Raw genomic sequence first — 14,353 nt, forward strand, 5'->3', positions numbered from 1 at the left:
GGGCTTAAGTGGAGAGCAAATGCTTTGAGAATGATGAGGGCAATGAATGTACAAATGTGCTTTACACAATTGATGTCTGTATGGATTGTGATGAGTCGTATGAGCCCCCAATAAAATGATTAAAAAAAACTCCCAACCACGTGTGTGGCTGCGCATCAGCACCTCGGGTGTTACTCAGTTTTACTGTTGCTGTTGTTAGCGTATCAACAACGCAACTTTTGCTAAAGAACTTATTAAAACTGTCAGACTTTTTTTTCTACTTTAAAACTACATTAATACATTTAAATGTACTAGTTTTTGGAACATCTTCGTTCAGGCCAAGCTTCCCAGCCCCATCAAGAAAGCTGCTGGGAGCATGTGGGGCTCCAGCATTGACTTACTAAAGCATGGCCTGTGTCTCTTCAATATGCGGTTGCTGTGTGTGCCTTTGGGTCTACTCCAGGTCCCAGTGACCCTGCGAGGTACAGTTCCCCAGGATGCTGTCTCACGAGCAGGTGATCAGATCATTTAGCCTCATCTTTCTCCCACGGGGTGCCAGGTAGGATTGAACTGATGACTTTGTAGTTAGCAGCCCAAAGTTTACCTGACAATGCCACCAGGGCTCCTTCTCTACATTAGGGTGGCATTTAATTATTTCAGGATGGATATTGCTACTTCTAGTCACAACATCATTTGGGCAAAGTGATGATGTTCTTTGTATTTCTTTCAAGATCAGTACATGCAGCCCACAGGGCACAGGTTGCCCAGTTGGTACCACAGTGCTTTGGGCATTTTGTTCTTGTCAAAAGGAAGAATTGGTATACTGTCAATGCCAGGTAATTGGAGAACATATGAATTAATATTTATTAATAACACCTCTTTGTAATTAATAACTTTTTGTCTCTAGGAAAATTAACAAACTTTAGTCTCTCTTAATGTGGGTTTTCTTTTGTAATTGAGGTGTTACTGCCTAAAATGCAACGGACACAGAGAGGAACTTAAACTTACCTTGACTGATTCAAGGCTAAAGACTTAGTCACAGAAACAGTAAAATAATTTCTGGTGATTTTTTTTTTAGTATGTTGCTAAACAAACTAATTTATAAGTAGCAGAATAAGGTCCAATAGCCAATAGGAGGTAGAACTACTTTGATTTGCTGCATGACAAAAATGACAGACATTGCCCCCAAAGTCTTGTTTCCATTTGACCTCATGGCAGCTTGTGTGTTTGGACCTCAGTTTCCAAGTCCCCAGAATTAGATCTGGGCCACATGATTTCATACATTCTTCTAGCCTTCACAGTGCTGCCTAGAATGTGTGAAACGACTCGCTCGCTGCCGTTCCTTGTCCACGGTGCATCCGCACTCAGGTCTCTGCTGCCAAGGGCTGGGAAATCAAGAGGAGCGACTCGGGAGTGAGGACCACTGGCTGTTGAGGATTCTTGAATACTTTCTCCGATACATGGACGTTTAAGCGTCCTTCTCATTCCTGATACATTTGATAAATCAAAACCTTAGTTTTATCTTCTCCGGTTCTGAAAAATTTGAGGGTCACTCTTCTAGAGATGGCCACCTTGAGGTTGGCAAGAAAACTGATCTGACCAGGTCAGTGATCAATCATGAGAAAGTGGCTTTTAGAGAAGCTTGCCTGGGAGTTTACTGAATTTAAATCTGACCTTAAACTTTCTTTGACTTTAAAATACAACCCCCCGCCTCCCCGCAAAAAAAAAAAAAACCCAGAAAAAAAATTTTTTTTTAAAAACAACCCTTAGAAAATACTTGAAGCATAAATAAAAATCAGGATACCGTATATACTCGAGTATAAGCTGACCCGAATATCAGCCGAGGCACCTAATTTTACCTCAAAAACTGTATTAAAAATGTGCTGAGAAACTCGAGTCATACATAAGTATATGTGGTACTCTGAATTTGGCCGTTAGTTTTGATGACATATCAAACTATCAAATTTGAAAATGTAGAATATGAATCATTTAAAACTTAAGATTCAAAGAATGTGCACTTAAAAGTATCTTGAGCTCACTAAGAAATTACCTAACTAATAGTTACTTATAACAAGAAAGCTTTTAAAATATACCTGGGGCACAGTGACTAAACAATATTCATAGGCTAAAACGCTGATGGGTTTGTCTTTTGGTATTTTACGGTAAGGTCCTCCAGGCTGCAAATGCTCATTATTTACTGAGGACAATAGGACCACTTAACCCCTCTGCCTATGACCCAGGTTCAGTTCCATGTTGAGATGGTGCATGTTCTAGCTGAGCGCCCCAGCTTTCAAATATTGCCTCCCTCTCAGTGCAGGGGCTTGTCTAGCCATAAGAATTGCCTTCTTTGTTTTGCCATGTGGAATATGTCTGAGATTAGAACTTCAACTTGCCTTGCCTAATATTTGTCAAGGGCTCAGATGTAGACAGTGTATTTATGGAGCACTGCTTGACAGGAATGCCATCTACTCCAGTTGTCAGTGAGCTGTGCAGAGTAAATAAGAGCTACATATCCAGACCGAAGAATTGTTTTAACCTTTTGTAACATTGCTTTTATGTGACTGAACATGGGCACTTTGTCACTGACACAAGAATTGCAGTGTTTACCAAGAACAGCCCCCCACCTTATAGGTTACTGTGTTTATTGTAAGTGTATTGTGGATGAATAATTCAGTCTAGGACACTATGTTTTTGTTGTTTTTTAATTAGACCTCATGGGGCATGCTTGTACTACTCCTGAAAAACTGAGTTGTTTTTATCTTATGGAAATTTAATTTTGTAGCTGGCTGGATAATCGAACTAATTAATTCTATCTCTTTGTATTGGTAATTTAGAAACTCAACCAATTTTATTACCCACTGCTCAGTAAGTGTTTTGGGACTAGGGAGACATGTTTTCAGTAGCAAGCTATCCTCATTTTATTTCCTGTTCACTCTAATTTTTCTGCCTTGACTTTAATGCATCTTTTGTTTTTTTTGTCTCAAAAATTTTTGAGGGGTTGAAGTCAAATTTAAATAACAAATGTTAGAACAGTGATAAGGCTAGAAGGATGGGAGGAGGGGAAAGCAATGCTGATAGGTTGTTATAGTGTGTTAGACAGGGTTATCTAGAGATAAAACCAGATTGCTAATAATTTTGTATATAAATTTATATATATATATAGATAACACAAGAAATAAATAGTTAAATTAACTTAATTATAAATTAAGTTATACAGATAGGTATATAACACAAGAAATAAAGTTAAATTATAAAGCAGTACAAATGGCTCAGTATAATTGAAATGTGTTAGAGAGTTGTGAGACACTGGCAGTCCTTCAAGTCTTGAGGGCCGCAAGGTGGTCCTCTGTAGAGAGATTCAGGCTATCCTGCCACAGGCAGCAAACAGCAAGGCAGGTCACCAACAGTCAGCCAGGTCACCAACAGTCAGTCCCCAGCCCAAGAGATGTAAATTCCAATCCTGTGGCGAAGCAAGTCTTAAAGGGACCTCAAATTACAGTGACACAGTCTACGGGTTACGTGTCCCATGGGTAGTGTAGCTTGCAAATTGAGGCACAGAACAAGCAAGGCATCCGCACACTGGTCCGATGATCAAAGAGCGAGAGACAGGAAAGGCGAGGCTTGCCGAGCCATTTATCTCTCCACCCTTCAATTAATCCCACATGTGTTTATTGGCCAGGCTGGCACAATAAACTAACTACCTCATATAGGGTTAGGTTTGACTTTTGTTTTTAACAGTAGAAGTCACATGACCATACAAGGAGGCTTCAAAAAGGTTTTGGGAAAACGGAATGAAAAGATAATGGGATTTTCACATGAGCTATTTGAAGCCCCTCGATGATGCATGTTTCAATTAAAAAGTATTGAATGGCAGGATCATAATCACATTTTGGGCCCCAGAACATTTAGAGGGAGACGCCTGTGAGCAACTTGTTGAATATTTTATTTTTGTGTTTAGATGACGAAGACATCGTAACAATTTTGTATTGAGATTACCTTGTACAGTTCCTCGCTTAAAGGACCTTACTTACTTTAGCATTCAGAAACTGCAGCCTGGATTTGTCCCACTCCCACCTGGCACAGGTGTTGTTCAGAAGCATGCGTGCTTCCTTGCTGTGTCTTTGTATTGAGGGCTCTCTTCCCTGGGAGGGGCTTCCTTCCCCAGCTATTGAGTCTGCGCACCTGGGAGCCGTCACGTGGACACGTCTGTGTCTCTCACAGCGTCTCCAGGTGGACTCAGTCCCTTCCAGCAGCGTGGATGCTAGCTTATTACTGAGTTTTGTTCATGGATAAGTCTAGAAGACGATATAGTGTCTGAGTTACGTGAGAGCCCATTGGGTTTTAGATGATCGCCTCGCATCAGAGTAACTGGCTGGTGGACGGCCTGGTTCTTGTTACCCACCCAACGCTTCTTTCCGATTCCTAGGTCCTTTTTGTGCCAGATGCCAACTGCCCTTCCAGTACCTTAAGGTTGTCATCGTCCAACGCTGGCGCTGCTATATCTCCATCCTCCTCAGATGCAGAATATGATAAATTGCCCGTATGTATGCCTTTCATGCACTGGAGTTCATATTTATCAAAAGGATGTTTTGTGAGTTACTGATTCTACGTGTGATTTTTCATAAGTTACATCTAAACATTTCCCCAAATAGATAGGTTAAGAAATGTGCCATTAGTCTATAGAACACAAACACCCTAGCCAAGACCAGTCTGTTCACACTTGATCTCTTGAAGTCAGATATGCATGGCTTGATAAAAAGTATTAAATTAAATGCTTGGTTGACTGAGTGTTAAAATTCTAGAGAATTTTAATCATGAGTTGGATATGAACTATGTCCTCGTAGCTTACAAGGGGACTTCAAAAAGTTCAGGGGAAAAATCCATCATCTTTTTATTCCATTTTTCCATGAACTTTTTGTAAGTATTTTCTAAATATATGTATTGAGTCATATAGCGTTAGAGTGGTATATGTTAGTATAGTATTATTTGGGTACTTTTCTGCATTTCTGATATTTTTTAAAAACAAATTTTTTTATGTTCTGGTTAAATAGAAAACATGACTTACAGGGCACTTATGAGGCATATTTTCTATAATTAATTTGTTTGGAAAAGCTGCTTGCATTTACTTTGGAAATTTTTGTCTTCTAAAGGATGCTGACTTAGCAAGAAAGGCCTTAAAACCGATTGAAAGAGTCTTATCATCTACATCCGAAGAAGATGAGCCAGGCATTGTAAAATTTTTAAAAATGAATTGTCGCTACTTCACTGATGGAAAGGTATATAGTCATGCCGTCTGTCACCTTTTCTGGGAATCCATGGAAATTAAATGTGGCTCCAAATTACTGGAAGGGCTGTGACATTAAATATCTTAATCAAAGTTTCACCTTCAGATTTGATGAGTATTCATTAATCTGCCATGGCCGGATGCCTGACATTTTACATATTGAGGCAATGTGATCACTGAGTGGAAATGTGAGCCTTGGTGACCTTGGGCATCCTTTATCGTTCAGTTCTTGACCTGTCAGTTGTAAGGGAGATTGTACCCACATGTTCCCAGGCAGTTCAGGAGTCAGACGCAGGAGCTGAGTTGCAGCTCTTTCACCCACCAGCTCTGAGACCACAGGCAGGGTGTTGATATTTTCTCAGCTTCCATTTCTCCTCAGTTAAAAAACAAACAATTATAAACTGTAACTAACGTGGTATGTTAATTGAAAGAGATAATTCATCTAAAGAGCTAAACACCTAACTGGAAAATGGTAAGTTTTCCCTCCCCCCGTGTTCGCTGCTGCTAGTGGTCCTGGCATCACAGTTAACATCAGCTGTGTCATGCTATTTAGATTTTTGGTTATGACTTTAAAAAGAACAGATGAGCCTTTCAAGGAGGGGTTACATTGTATAAATGAATTTCTGTGCTCATAATAGAGAGTTCACGTCAGATACAGGGTAATAGAAAAATAAGTTATTGAAATGGATTTATGACTTTTGCGCCCCCAAAAAAGTAAAACCTGAAATGCAAAACTTCCTGCAAAAATGATCAATGAACTCATTAAGAGTGCAAGGTCATTTATTTACTAAAACGGAGTCATCTGTATCCTGCTGTCTCTGGTAAATTATATCTCCATGGACACCCCAAGATCTATGTAATGGATCCAGACCAAACTTCAGACTTTTAAACTTCCATGGAGTGCCTGATTTTTTGCCTTTAACCTCCATAGATGACTGTGGGCTGCCATCAAGTTGGCTGCATCTCGTAGTGACCTCATGTTTATAACAGAACGAAACGTTGTGCAGGTCTACACGAGCCTCTGCCTCACCACCATGTGCACGTCCATCTCTGCAGCACTGTTGCCAATCTTCCCAACGGTCTCCGTGCCCATGTGGCCTTCGTCACCCCACAGGAGGCCCTCCCCCAGCAAGTGAGCCCTCCGATGGCGTCCACAGCAAGCAGTTAGACAGGGTTCTGTTGTGATCCCTAAGGTTTCCATTCACTGATTTCCGAAGTAGAAGTAGATCACCAAATCTTTTTCATTTGTCTTCGTCTGAAAGCTCGGCTGAATTCTGTCCACCATGGGGGACCCTGTGGGGCGTGGTGGCAGGGGGCATAGTTTCTGGCTTCATAGCAACATTCAAGCCACCACAGTATGTCAAATGGACAGACAGGTGAATATCCATTGTTTGGCTCTATGAACTCTTGACTGGATGTGAGCAATTTAAACATTTCGGACAAGAAGATCAGGACCTTCGTTTGGCACCGTAACTCAAAGACAGCTGTTTCCGCAGCCCAGGCACATACCTCATTGACCCGGGTGAATCCTTGTTGAGTGAATTATAACTGACAATGCTCTCAATTAGGAAGACATCTCATTTTACAGACAAGCAACTGGAGAATTTTACAGACAAACCCCATGAGTGACCCAAGGTCATGTGCTAACTATGCTGTTTCAGTGACCGTGCTGGGACCAGGGTCGGTATGCCGGCCAGACGGAGACTGTTGTGTGTCCCTGCCCTGCACACGGCACGAATGCAGCCTCTCTTTGAGCTCTGCTGGAGGAGAAGTGGTCGGATCCGGGCACAGAACAATGGGAATGACAGCCTTAGCTAGCTACAAAGCTCTGGTGGGGGTGGTTTTGAGAGCGTAGCTGTAGTTGGTGATGCTGACCTGTGCCTTCCTCCCGCAGGGTGTCGTGGGAGGGGTCATGATCGTCACTCCTAACAATATCATGTTCGACCCTCACAAGTCGGATCCCTTGGTCATTGAAAATGGGTGTGAGGAGTATGGCCTCATCTGCCCCATGGAAGAGGTGGTGTCCATTGCTCTCTACAGCGACATCTCCCACATGAAGATCAAAGACGCCTTGCCCTCGTAAGACACGTTTCTTTGCTAACCAGAAAACAGAGGAGGGTATTGGGAGAAACAAAGGCAATTTAAAAATAAGGGCCTTTATACGAGTGGATGACTGGGCAGAGGCATTTCAAGTTGGAAAATTTACTTTCTCGTTTAAAATGAACTAGAAAAATGAGAGGAAACGAAATTAATAAAGTCAATGATAAGGAAAAGTTGAACATAAAACTTGATTCTCTTCTCCCTCACTCACTCCTAATTCCCTGTCTTTTCTCCTTCCCTTCCTCTTTCCCCTTTAAATTCCAGAATGGGCAGCCTCCTTAACCCTTGCCGTAGCTTGCGCTGCATAAACAGAGGTTTGCGTGGACAGGGCGTAGTGATGCCACATGCCCTCTAGCTAGACTCCCTCGTGCCAGGAGGGAGCACTAGTACACGGTGTTTCCTCTGAAGTCTAGGTGGCTGGTGCTGTAGTCCTGGTGACTTTGGCCTTACAAGGTGGTGTCTTAGGAAAAAGACAAAACTGCTCCCCGCGAAGAGAGTTTAGAAAGCTTGGAGAACTGCTCCATTCTTAAGGATAATCTGGTTTTATTGTCATTTTGTCAGAGTGTCTGTCTTTCTACATATTCCAGCCACAAAAATCTTTAGAAACCCTAGTGATTGGAAAGAAAAGGCAGAACAGTGGTCTCAACTGTATAAAGAGAGACATAATGATGTAGCTGTTAGGTGTTGGGCTGCTAACTGAAAAGTCAATAGTTCGAAACCACCAACCTGCTGCTCCTCGGGAGAAAGGTGAGGTTTTCCGTGTCTATAAAGAGTTACAGTCTCGGAAACCCACAGAAGCAGTTCTACCCTGTCCTGTATGGCCACTGTGATTCTGAATGGCAGTGAGTTTTTCATTTTGAAAATGGGAACTTTTCACTTGAAAAGAAGGAATGGTAACCAGGGAACTAACGGAAGAAAGTTCTAGAAGGTTAGTATCAGATCCACTCACTACTGCCCAACTCCAAGCCACTGAAGCTACTAGCAGAACACAGACACTGAGGTAATCTCTAAATTTTGCTGCCAGAATGTTCAAAGCAAGAGGTTAGGAAGCTGTATCACATGTGAATTGTGGCCAAAGCCAAACTGTCTGGGTTTCAGGGCCTTAATGTCTCCCTGACTTTACAGGAGTTGGGCATTCTCAAGCCTCACTTTCTGTCTCTTTTCAGTGGGATTCATAGTAACGCCCAGTTTCCAGGGTGGTGGTTGTGCAAACTAAATGAATCGGTATCTACAAAGCCCTTGAAGAACCTGGTACTCAGTGTACAGGCTGCCGTCATCAATATGAACCGTTAGTTCTTCAAGGAGCCCTGGCGGTTTAATGGTTACACACTGGAATATGATCCACAAGGTCAGCAGTTGTGAACCGCCAGCCAATCCTCGGAGAAAGATGGGACTTTCTACTCCCGTTAACACAGTCTCAGAAACTCACAGGAGCTGCCCTACCCTGCCCTGTAAGGTCACTATGATCGGCAGTGACTCAGTGGCAGTGAGTTCGGGTTTGTGTTGTTGTTGTTGTTAAATTTATCAAGAAAATGTGGAGTGCATTGAACCCTGAGAATCTTGTTGTGCCTGTGTGTTTGGGGCTTTGACTGCACTTCAGTGCATGCCCCTTTTGTGCCAAGGACATGAAGAGGAATAATATATCGTGACCCCTGCCCTTGAGGAGCTTACAGTTTTTGGGTGTGACAGACATACACACAGAAACAAGAGTCAAACCGCCCTGTAGCCATAGAAGTGTAGACGGAGAACTCAACTGACAGCAAGCACAATTGCCTGGCAGATTGTGGAAATCTGAAGAGAGGAAGAAGAGAGGAAGTGAAATGAGTTTCAGGGAAGATGGTGAACACTGTTTTCTGCAACAAAATGAGAGAAGATAAAGAATCTTCTAAAGATACCCCAACTCCAAACTCACTGCTGTCTGGTCGATGCCAACTCATAGCAGCTCTGTACGCAGGGCTGAACTGCCCCTGCGAGTTTCCAAAACGGTCTTCTTGACAGGAGGAGAAAACTCTTGTCTTTCTCCCTCAGAGAGGCGGGTGGTTTCAAACTGCTGACTTCGCAGTTAGCAGCCAAATGACTAACCACTATACCACCAGGGCTCCTAAGGAAAGATATTGATAAGTTTATAAGTGGATGGCTGAACAAATGGCATGGTTTTTTTTATTATCTTTTTCTGATAGTTGTTTTTAGTAGAGTAACAGTAGTGCCCATCTTCAGGTCTTACATATTCTATCTAATACTAGAAAATACATCTCTACAAAACACCTCTCTCAATGTGAGATTATGGTTAATGATCTGGAAATAGGAGCGAGGCTGTGACTGGAGGGAGAGAGGCGACTTAAGAACTGGCTCCAATTTTGGTGACATGATTTCAGGTGGGCACTGATTCTTGATTTGAATGCCACTATTAAAGAAATTGTAGTCTCATGAGCACTGTGTGCACAAGTGGAAAACTAGCCTGGGCATTGTGATTTGTGTTCAGAATTTCATCAGTTGTAGAAAGTTTTTAAAATTGCCTTAAATTTAATTATTACTAAAAGTCATGTGATATAGTAATAAGTACAATGTATTTGGAAGTGTGTGTGTGTGTGTGTGTGTGTGTGTGTGTGTGTGTAATCTCTCCACCCTCACTTTAAGGTTTTGTATGGTGTAGGTCATGTTTTAATTGCAGCTGCAACCAAACATAAGTAGGGAACTGAGGGATAGTTGATCATCACTGGGTGCTGCTAAGTGTTTTGTTGTTGTCGTTGTTAGGGGCCATCAAGTTGATCTCGATTCCTAACGACCCCATTTTCAACAGAAGGAAACCCTGCCCGGTCCTGGGCATGTTGGAACCCATTGTAGCAGCCACTGTGTCAACCTGGCTCACTGAGGGCCTTCCTCCATTCTGCTGACAGACAAGGAGTGACAGCCAAGTGTAGAAAGCGTCCACTAGCAGCAGAGCCAGTAGCCACCGTTATATAGTCTGCCATTACATAATCTGCCTCAGCAAAGCGTGGCAGCTGATGTGCACAGAAAAATGAGGAAATGAATCCTGGGTAGAGAATTGGAAATTGGATCAAGCAGAACAAGAGGGATCGTGCACAGAAGGTCATGTAGGTAGCTGATTGGAGGGCTGTTGAATGGGTTCTCAGAGGCAGAGAGCGAGGCAGGGGAGGAACAGAGATAGAAAGGACTTGAGTGTTCAGGAGAGAAAATGCAGCTTAGTCAGGAAGTCTGGGGGAAAGTGGATTTCTTAGTTGCAAGACTTTTTCTGGACTTTAAGATGTCAAATTAAAATGTGAGCCCCAATGTGGAAGTCAAACCACATTGCATTAGCTTGGTTGACCCTAAAATGAGTGATTGCTGTCATTAACATCCTCTGAGATGCTCATGTTGGAGGAAACATTGTGTCCCTACTGCTCCAGGTACTTGCAACATTCCTGCAGAACAAACAGAAAACATGATCACAATCATCCTTCAGCACGTGGCATTTAGGAGCTGAGTGAATTCGTGTTGAACTGAAACAAATTATGAATTAAAGAGGCCTTTTAAAGCATTTGTCAGAATCTTAACAATTATGCAGGCTTTTATTTCTTATTAGAAAAAGCATAAATGTGACATGCTAGTGATTTATAAAATAGCTTGAAGGAGACAGTCTCCTTGTCATTTAAGAACTGCCTGGAACAACGTAATAGGGAAGGTACAGCTTGAATATGAGATCATCGTTTTAAAACATAAAATTATTTCTGAAATTGATATTTAAAAAAAGATTTCTGTGTTAATCCAATAGGGGCACCCAAAAAGGAGACAATATGAGGTTTTGTTAAAAGTCTCAGCTTTAAAAAATACGTATTTTGTGACAAACTATTCAATATTGTTTTGAAATTTAAATCTTGGTAGCGAAGCACCTGTCATTCATATGTTTTAGCTGATAAACCAGTTTACTTTTCTGTAGATTAAAAAAAATTGTTTTCCAAGTGGAAAACACACTGAACATACATGGAGAGCTAGATAAAGTTAAACTCATCGAATATTACCTTAATAATGGTACAAGTGTATATTTTTGTAATTGGTGCTATAGTTACATAAATGGTTTTTGCAGTTTCTTTGGAGATGGGAGGATGTTTGTTATTGAAAACATTAGGCACTAAGCCATGAAAACCAAAATAAAAATTCAGGGTCAGCCTCTAGACCTAGAGAATTTAAATAGAGTATTTAAATTAGTAGTTGCTAAGTAAATGTGCCATTCAGAATTAATGTAGTTGCTCTATAGATTTTTATGAAAAGGAAAAGCTTGAATATTTAAGGAATTTTAGCTACTGGTACTAAAATACATTCTCTCCTTTGTCTTTTCCTTCTTAAAAATCAGAAACATTATTATTTCATCTTTAAAAGTCTGGTGGTTGACATGTCCATATTCATACCTGACTTCAGAAACCATTCCATCTTGCTTCCAGTAGATTTGCAACATCATGATTCTTTCTTTTGCTGTTTCTTTAGTTGACTCATGTGGTGGTGTTTTTTTAAGTCAATTTATTGATTTTGTTTCCCTATTCTGAAATAATTTAAGCATAAATTTAAGTTGCAGCATATTTATATTTTGGTTGAGTTTTGTTTTTTGCCTTTCCTCCATTTTATTTTCAGTTTTGTTTTTAACATTCCATGTGCACCCACCATTTTTCCCCAACAGTGACCTACCTCAGGATCTTTGTCCTCTGTACAGGCCTGGAGAATGGGAAGACCTGGCTTCTGAAAAGGATATCAATCCCTTCAGTAAGTTCAAATCTCTCAACAAGGAGAAACGGCCGCAGAATGGAGAGAGAACCATCAGTACAGGTTCCCAATCAGCAAAAACTTGGGACAAGGCATCTGATGACGCACATACAAAGCCCTTGGACAGCCCTTTGCCCGGAAAGTTAAAGAAACTGGAATCTTCTATAGAGGCAACCAACAGATCTACCCCAGTGACCTGGGTGAGCAAGGGACTTCCTGAGACAGCATTTGAATCTAAAGCCAAAGAAAACGCCCATTTAGTGGAAGATGATGACTTTGTTGACTTGGAAGAACTTTCTTTTCAAACTGATAGTGGGTTGGCCAAAGGAGACAATGCCAAGGAGTGTGTTGACCCAAGGGATTTAAGGAAAGCTAAGTCAAAAGTCATCAGTTCTGCTGTAGAAGGGCAGCTGCAGTCAGTTCTGAATGTTTCGGGAACAGAGGGTGGTGCTGAACTGAAGGGAGCCCTAGATTTAGAAGCCTGTGAGAAGCAAGATATAATGCCAGAAGTGGACAAGCAGTCCGGGTCCCCAGAGAGCCAAGTGGAAAACACACTGAACATACACGAAGAGCTAGATAAAGTTAAACTCATCGAATATTACCTTAATAAGAACAAAGAAGTTTCACCGTTACCTGAAAATGTACAGAAAGCAGGATTAAGTGATGACAAAAACATTGAGCCCGTAGGAGTAGACGTCACTCTTAGTAGCTCTCTTCCCCAGACACGTGACCCCTCAACTGAGGGCAAGGAAGAGCTGGATAAAATCAGCCCATCCCTTCCACTGCAACTAGAACCTTCTGCAGAAGAAAACGAGTTTAAGGAGTCTCTAGATTCCTCTTTGGAATCGTCTCTGGATAAAAGCTGCCGTGGTGCACAAATGGATAATAAATCTGAAATTCAGCTGTGGCTATTAAAGAGAATCCAGGTACCCATTGAAGGTAAGCCAGTTTTCTTAAATCCTAGAAATCTGTTGTATGATTACCTTTCCAAAACTTGCATATGCAATAGCAGTAAAATTATTTTAGAACACAGACATTGGTCAATGTAAGACATGAAAAAATGATAATAATTTATAAATTATCAAGGGTAGGGTGAGGGAAGCAGGAGATAAAATGAAGAGCTGATACCAAGGGCTCACGTAGAAAGAAAATGTCCTGAAAATGATGATGGCAACATATGTACAAATGTGCTTGACACAATGGATGGATGAGTGGATGGATTGTGATAAGAGTTGTACGAGCCCCCAATAAAGTGATTTTAAAAAAGAAAAAGAACACGGTTGTAGCAATTATACTTGATATGATTGAACTATGGAATGATATAATATATGTATTAACTCCCAATACAATTTGGGGGAAATAAATAAATAAATGGGGGAAACTAGCAATATTTGATACCTGTTGCAGTGGCACTGTAATACTGAACCGTCAGCCACAAGGTTGGCTGTTTAAAGCCACCAACTTCTCAGAGAAGGAAAGATGAGACTGTCCAAAGGGTTACAGCCTCAGAAACCTACTATACAGTTGCTAAGAGTCAGAATTGACTAGATGTCAGTGGGTTTTTTTTCTTCCTTTTTTTGTATTATAGTACTTGATCTATAATACTTTTTTAAAGGTATAGTTTGGATTTTAAAGAAATCTTTTAAGTGACTTTTTTTTAAATCATGGATTTGCAATGCTGAACTAGTTTAAAATTGTTTTCTGGATATTTCAGTTCTCTACTGAATTGCACTGTAGTGTGATTGGATCTTCAGGACCAGTCATTAATATGAATGGATCTTCAGTATCCTTCATTCAGGGAGATCATAAATCTCCACTTCTTGTTCTTTGTAGTGATTTCCAATGTGTAATTTCTCACCGAAGCATTCAAAGTTCTTCCCTTTTGTGCTAAAGAAAGTCTGGAAAATGCAATCAACCTTAGTGAGATGTGGTCACGTGATGCTCCTCCCACTCTGTTTTATCCTTCAGCACCAAGAAGGGATTCGACCCTATTCTTGATAACTTGAAAAACTTCCATGTCACCCAATTTGTCAATATTAAAGACAGCTCTTTTATGTATGATTCAGATATACTTCCTTCAAAAGAGGAGAAAAGCAAGACTCCTCCCATGTTTCTGTGCATCAAGGTGGGAAAACCAATGAGAAAATCCTTTGCCACCCACACTGCCGCCCTGGCCCAGCAGTACGGCCGACGAAGGAAGCAGCCAGAGTACTGGTTCGCTGTTCCTCGAGAGAG

The 14,353-nt window shown here is 41.2% G+C and overlaps 1 protein-coding gene across 6 annotated transcripts in view; it reads left to right on the plus strand.

Moving 5' to 3' along the window:
• The window catches only part of NCOA7 (nuclear receptor coactivator 7), a 199,215-nt gene that overhangs the window by 137,725 nt on the left and 47,137 nt on the right, over positions 1 to 14,353 (plus strand). For 4 of the 6 annotated variants that reach the window (XM_045294348.1, XM_045294347.1, XM_045294349.1 and 1 more), the window contains 5 exons: positions 4,406 to 4,519; positions 5,130 to 5,255; positions 7,158 to 7,342; positions 12,036 to 13,057; positions 14,185 to 14,351. In XM_045294348.1, coding sequence (XP_045150283.1) covers positions 4,406 to 4,519; positions 5,130 to 5,255; positions 7,158 to 7,342; positions 12,036 to 13,057; positions 14,185 to 14,351 — 1,614 coding nt within the window. The remainder of the gene's footprint in view (positions 1 to 4,405; positions 4,520 to 5,129; positions 5,256 to 7,157; positions 7,343 to 12,035; positions 13,058 to 14,184; positions 14,352 to 14,353) is intronic. The other 2 variants (XM_045294350.1, XM_045294351.1) reach the window with 1 other exon arrangement.

The sequence above is a fragment of the Echinops telfairi genome, unplaced genomic scaffold (genome assembly GCF_000313985.2).
Source record: "Echinops telfairi isolate 266 unplaced genomic scaffold, ASM31398v2 ScPeMD7_3533;HRSCAF=4204_0, whole genome shotgun sequence".
NCBI lineage: Eukaryota > Metazoa > Chordata > Mammalia > Afrosoricida > Tenrecidae > Echinops > Echinops telfairi.